Source organism: Rhyacophila brunnea, unplaced genomic scaffold (genome assembly GCF_057557595.1).
Source record: "Rhyacophila brunnea isolate RB1 unplaced genomic scaffold, BYU_Rbru_1.0 scaffold_21, whole genome shotgun sequence".
Classification (NCBI taxonomy): Eukaryota; Metazoa; Arthropoda; class Insecta; order Trichoptera; family Rhyacophilidae; genus Rhyacophila; species Rhyacophila brunnea.
Window position 1 is genome coordinate 28,995,208 of NW_028232871.1, and position 6,905 is coordinate 29,002,112.

A 6,905-nucleotide genomic window follows, 5' to 3' on the forward strand; every position below is an offset into this window, starting at 1 on the left:
TATTATGTTTCATGTCATTTTGAGAACGTCTACAATTTAAAATTAGTGTGCATGAATTCATTCACATTCGTTCACGTAAATAAAATGAACTAAGTATATTAAATTAATTTCAATTATTTTAGCTTATTTTCCTTCATCCATGGACTCTTCCATTACATGGTCTCCCATTGTTTGGAAAACTTACTAATAATTTTCTAATATTTCATGATTCATACATTCCATTCAATTTCAAATAACATTCTATTAATAAATAATGTTGACTGACATCCTTGCATCATGACATAGTATGTTATGCCATCATTTTGTATTTATTACAAACATAAAATATATAAAAGATTGCATTTCGCTGATTGGACCATCCCCAAGAAGCTCGTAACCCGCCGGATCATAAAACTATTATGCAAATACCTGCCACACGAAAGGTTACCTGCTCAATTAAGGGTTCCCAGGCAATTCTAAGTCCCTTTTAATTCACCTGCCTTTTGACTTGCCGTGACGATTCTGGCATTGCATTTCGCTTTCGTGTTTGTATGCAATTTTTAATATTTAATTTTGATAATAGTATAATTAATATTGCCCTCCATAAAAATAGCTGACTAATTTAGGTAATTGCACGTATTATATTGCGAGACACGTATTCATTGTATTTAAGTTTTTTATAATTATTATAGTTGCATTTTGCTTATATATTATTTATTTCATTTAGCCCTAGATGTATATATATATAATATCAAGTTACGTTAAATTGAAATAACTTCAACATTCATGCATAAACCAAAACAGAATGAAAATTCCACATATTTTTGTATTTTAAGTGTTTTTAAAATTTTAATTTATACTGCCACCTATTAAACTTTTAAACAAGTATAATAACAATTTGATATTGCCACCTGTCAATACTAACACAAACTAATGCTTTTAATAAAAATCGCTGATTTATTGGTTAAATTTACGTATTCTGTAGATTTAAATAATTTACACTTACCTGATGCTTGGAATGGCAAATGACCAATCGAAGGATATGTAGATCAATCATCTATGCTGCTGTTCATTTTTATTTTGTTTGTTCTGTCCAGTATGACGGATTATCACTTCTCATCGGAATATCACTTTCCTGAAAGCAAGACTCACTTATCAATCGTTTTTTCATAGCTGAGGATCATGACCATCCTGAAAACTATCCCAAGCTCTCCAGATTATCTGGTCTGGGCCAAACAAGATGAGCAAAAATTGCAGAATGCATCTAAAACTCACTGTCGAGAGCCGTTAATTTATCAGGATCTCTGGATAATTAACTAATTTGTTCTGTTCCAGCAAATATAAAGCGTTCGGCGCCAACACTAAATTTCTAAGGCATCGATTGCCTTCTGTTCCTTTGCCTTCAGGATCCATGACTTAGCACTGTAAAAAATATGGAAAACACTTATGTTTTTACAAACAGAGAAATGTGAGATGCTAGTTTGGTTAACATATTTAAGCCATGTATCCACTAGAGGACAAATGGGGCGATATGTCGCGGGACATGACACCCAACATCTACGTTGATGTCTTGGGGTCAATATCGCGGAACATTTTGCTTGTACACATCAGTAGGCCTATTCTTAACAATTATCACTTTAGCACATTTACGATGTTACCATTGGTCCAAGTTAACACATTTGTTATTCAGGCACATGTCAGATATTATCACTTTAGCGGCAGCTAACTTTCATATCCGGTTTAAACGGCTAACTACGGCGTGAAGTACGTACGTTATTTGCTGGTATATTATCTATGATTTTCTGACTTCGGTTAAAATCGGCCATGTTCGTGCCGCGTTGTCTCTGGTACCCGAACGGCGCGAGCTTTGTTTATATAAATGTCAAACGTCAAACGTAACCAAACTTAACCTACAATTTTGCCAGTCATGTCAATTGCATAAAATATAGATAATATACGTAAAGTCAATTGTCAATCGGACAAAGATTTTGACGGTAAGAATATATAATTTAAATATTACAATGTTGTTTGTGTGTATGGAACAGTAGGTATATTATTTTGTTTGGGATTATTATGCAACTATAGTACAAAACTTTTTTATATTCCAGCACGTAAAATATCAAGGCGTCATCCTGTGGAAGAAGCCGAGAGCACACCATTGCAACCCCGGCCTAGAGGTAATAGTTAAATATTGTTTGTTTCATATTTGTTTATATAAAAAATATTGAAGAAAACCTTGGTGTAGGAAAATGATTGAAAAAATACCGCAAACATACAGCTTGTCTTATATTTTTTCCATCAATGTTGCCGGCCATGAATAGGGATGTTTCCAACCTTTTATTGGAGAATAACCAGACGAAAGTACTATTATAATACATTCATTATATAATATCTATATATTTTAACTATATCAAAATAGCATTCACCTAGACTAGGTCATCATGACCGATTGACTGCATTCATACTTGCTTTACACTAATATAATATTATGTATGCAGTATGTAAACAAACAATATTTATTTAGTAAGTAAGTAGTACATACGCCTGCCATATCTATACTTAATACATGTGGCCCTCGACTTTCACACGTAATTAGTTCCTCAGAAAGTGTACATTAAAATATTATTTATTTATCAATGGGTGTAATAAAGTTAACGGGTGTTTCTTTAGAAACTTGTTATATATATATAAATAGTCGAATACCACCCTTTTATATATTTGAGAAGGTGACAGGGAACGGAGGAGAGAGTAGCAACTGCGTGGTAGATTACAGTTTTTGCATTATCAACAAGAATCTACATTGTAAGAAATGTACGAAATAACGAATTATTTTAAAGTCGAGTGCCACCCTACTACGATATCAAAAGAGAGTATTGTATCAGGAGAAATTATGTATATGTGTTGTAAAAAAAATAATCCAAGTATAAAACCATTACTAACAATTTTTATTAATCTTAATATAATACAATATAATTATTATATATAAAAGTATAAAACAGAATAAGTACATAATAGTATGTGCATTATGATAAATTTGGCATATTTCAGTCATTTGTCGATAATATATTGGATAAAAGGTTAGTTATTTATTACGCCGCATTTATTTAATTAATTATTGGCACCAAAATATCTGTTGACAATTCTCTGTTGAGCAGAATACGCCTGCCTTATCCTATTGGCATTCCAAGTGTCAGTATATACAAATTCAGATGGGACAGGGTCATCTACAAGTTAGATTCGGTATCCTGTAAAAAAAGAGATTTGTTAGCACAATACATTACATACTCAATCCAATGTCACATCTATTTAAGTACCTATTGTTTTCATTTACTTGAACTTAAATTACCTAAATTCTTGTATCACGTTGTGCAGAATACAATATGCATATATTTTTTTTATTTTTGTTGCTTTTTGTTCGCTCGTAGGCATCTAAATTTTGTTTTAAGTACACCATTGAGTCTCTCTACCACATTCGTTGAACATTGGGTTTCTCAACCGCATAACCTAATTTGCCTGAAATGTTTTTAGATCAGTCAATACCAAGAAAACCAAAAGGAAACAAGAGAATAACGAAGATGACCGAGAGAGAAGACGAAAGCTGCAACCGACTACATCATCTGCTTCACGTTCGTCAGCTGAATGCAGAACTAAGATTTCAATGATCACAATCTGTTTTTTGAATATGTTTTTGATTAAATAAATTTGAAACGTTATACATTGTTGTTTCATTAAATACCCACTCATAACTATGCAAAATTTTGATTCCTTTGATGTCTACGGAATACGGGTAATTGTAAAACCAAACGAAAATGTTTGTTACTGGCAGTGCCAGTGGCGAAGGGTGGAGGTAGGCTGTTAAGATCCGCCATAAATAGTGCACACTAAACTTTAAGTTAAAACTCTTTCGTTATGCAATCGTTCCATTTCCAATTTGACCAGTGATTCGTTAAATAATAAATATCATCTCATAAGCAACAATAACGACCTCGACACGTTCGCTACCAGTCGAATTTGAATAAAAATGGGGGCCCTGAAAAGGGCCTTTTGTACGACGATAGATGGATTATTGCATGTAATCATAGACGATAAGATTTTTTTTCACGCCTTCTCAGTCTTCTTGGGCAAGAGCACCGCCTGGATATTGGGCAGCACTCCACCCTGGGCGATGGTGACGCCGGAGAGCAGCTTGTTCAGCTCCTCGTTGCGGATGGCGAGCTGCAAATGACGAGGGATGATCCTGGTCTTCTTGTTGTCCAACATTAGCTGCATCTCCTTCGTATATCATATATACGTTTGAATACAGGCTAAATTATTTGGCACATACATGTGGAACGGTGTGGAATGAGTTATTGAGCGCTGAAAACGAGCCTGTCCATTAGATACCTACTGGTATAGTGATTGTGTTAATCGTCACCAAAATAGATGTCAACAATTCGTTGACGAGTAGCATATGCCTCCCTTAATCTATTTTGATTCCGCGTCTCATTATACACGAATTCCGATAGGACAGGCTCATCAACAGGTTCTAGATTCGGTATCCTGAAAAAGAAAGAAAAAGAGATGTGTTAGCACATGACAGACTCAGTCCAATGTCACATCTATTTAAGTAATGTTTTCATGTACTTGAAACTTCAATAATTACCTATAATGTTGCATCATGTTATGCAGAATACAACACGCATATATTATCTTGGTTGCCTTCTCAGGTTTATAATGGAGGGCTCTATCCCCTCGAAGGCATCTAAATTTTGCTTTCAACACACCGTTCAGTCTCTCTATGACATTCCTTGTTGAGCAGTGGGCAGCCGTATAGCGAGCTTCAGGTGAATCTACCTCGGCACGTAGAATCGGAATAAGCATATATTTTTCTACCGCATACCCTGAATCACCTGAAATGTTTTTTGGATCAATCAATAACAAGAGGAAATGAAGAATGACGAAGGACAATGAACAATGATAATCTGTTAATTTTAATATGTTTTCTGTCGTGGTGAATGCTTAAAGATGAAGTAGGTAGGTACCTATTTACATGTGCTGTTGTCAAACTGAGTAAATGTATCTTACCCATGATGTTATCTTGCGCTGTCATAAAGTAGGGTTAAGTATAGCTACTAAATGTCGAAGTAATTTGTGATTTTAATTACCTGAATTTGGACAGGAATTCCTTTGGGTATGCCTCTCATCAACACGGAGTCCAATTTGGTCACTATTTCTTTCGACAGTCTGTATAATTGTAGAATGTAGATGGATAATAAAATTGATAAAACAATATTACGACAGTTATTTGACATCCGCGAAACGAACATTTATTAGTAATAGTATCTATGATTCTAACCATAGAATCCGTAGAACCGAACCACAAATTGTGGTTTGAAACTTTGCATATTATCTTGCATCTCAATTTTCAATATGTAAAATTGACATATTTTCTCTCGTTCTCGCAGTAGCACGGCACATCGAGGTGCCGCTAACTTTGACAGGGATATCGGTTAACTTTCTTACGCAAATGACCGCGAGAATAGCAAATGTGTTAATTTTGATAATTTTATCATAATTAGCCGTTTTAACCTTTTAACACATACGTTTGGATACGTTAGAATAGCCCCGTTATTTCAGTTGTCGCAAAAATGTCGCCCGAGGAGGTTGTGTTGGTCAGTGCTGCGAACATATTTATTCTAACGTTTAGTTTATCGAAACGTAAGAGAAAAAATGGTGGTGGGTATGGAACTACTTACTACAAAGAGATAGAAGAGTGGATATTCAAGAGACTCATGTTGCACACATTCTACATCCGCCAACATTTGACGCGGGACAGACGCGCGGCCCGTGTGCTCGCTTGCGAAGCGACAGCATGCAACATGTCCCGCGTCACGTAAAAATGCCGCAATATGTTGCCCAACGTTGCAGCGTCACGTGGAGTCTATATTGCGCGTCATGTTGAGGGACATTTTGTCCCCTAGTGAATACAAGGCTTAACCTATTGAAGTCAACCGTTTACTATCACATCACCTACCCAAATGATGTATGATGATATGAAAAACATTTTGCTTAATCTAACTCATTTCAAACTTAGTCGCCACGCATACCTATGTATCCATGGCATATTATCTAAATTATAATCATACATATAGGAAATCGTCGATTTTTCATTTTCTGTCAAAACTTCTTTAACGTCGGATACCGTTATCGAAAATCAAAGATGTCACGTGTCGATCAACAAGCCCCAGTTCGCATATTATTTTTCTGGTGACAGGGAAAACTTTTTGGAAAAGCGAATTGAACTACTCGAAAAGTTTTTCCAAGTCCCATTCCTAACTCTATCATATGAACTGCCGTAAGAAAAGTTGGAGTCCACATTATAAGGCATCCATTTTGAGAACGATCCATGAGACTGATGTCGTTAAAAGACTTTGTTGATTGTTTGATCGGCCTTAGGGAATCGGTAGCAAGGTTCAATCGAAAGTTTTCTAGATGCTAAGTGATCATAATATATAATATTAATTCTTAAAGCTTATTTTATTATTAAAGCTTTTTTGATAAAGTTTTTAAATATATGTAAATATTCTATTCACCGTCATTCCATACTGTTTTTATAAGAGCTTTTATTAATAAGAACCCTATGGGACTTAATACCTGAATTATTAGAATCCTTCCACGCCCTCTTCATTATTCCCCTGTTCATAATATGATTATCAGATTATGTGTATTACCATGGATAATATGACCCAAAAAAAGTTTGTCGACCCGTCATTATACATGTCTATAATTTGTGTTACAATTAATTATTATTTTGATACATCGGCTAAAGTCTTAAGCGTCGATGACATTGAGCTACTTTACAAGCTACAAGCCGGCGAATTTACAATCTGCTTGTAAACTCCCCCAGAGTCATCATCGAACTATCTAACAAGCAGATTGTAAACAAT

The 6,905-nt window shown here is 34.9% G+C and overlaps 1 protein-coding gene and 2 long non-coding RNA genes across 3 annotated transcripts; 1 reads left to right on the forward strand and 2 right to left on the reverse strand.

Moving 5' to 3' along the window:
• The first annotated feature begins 1,729 nt into the window (after window positions 1–1,729).
• Window positions 1,730–3,694, forward strand: LOC147070921 (uncharacterized). Its single transcript, XR_015070890.1, has 3 exons — window positions 1,730–1,973; window positions 2,088–2,156; window positions 3,508–3,694. It is a non-coding gene; the product is annotated as an uncharacterized LOC147070921 (long non-coding RNA).
• LOC147070922 (uncharacterized) lies at window positions 2,902–3,421 on the reverse strand. Its single transcript, XR_015070891.1, has 2 exons — window positions 3,326–3,421; window positions 2,902–3,224 (listed from the first exon to the last, which is right to left on the reverse strand). It is a non-coding gene; the product is annotated as an uncharacterized LOC147070922 (long non-coding RNA).
• Window positions 3,695–3,831: 137 nt separating the features above from the next.
• Window positions 3,832–4,806, reverse strand: LOC147070923 (histone H2A-like). The gene is made up of 2 exons (XM_085948952.1): window positions 4,622–4,806; window positions 3,832–4,518 (listed from the first exon to the last, which is right to left on the reverse strand). The coding sequence occupies exon 2, from the start codon at window positions 4,246–4,248 to the stop codon at window positions 4,078–4,080; it is 171 nt and encodes a 56-aa protein (XP_085805078.1). The 5' UTR covers window positions 4,249–4,518; window positions 4,622–4,806; the 3' UTR covers window positions 3,832–4,077.
• Window positions 4,807–6,905: the final 2,099 nt, after the last annotated feature.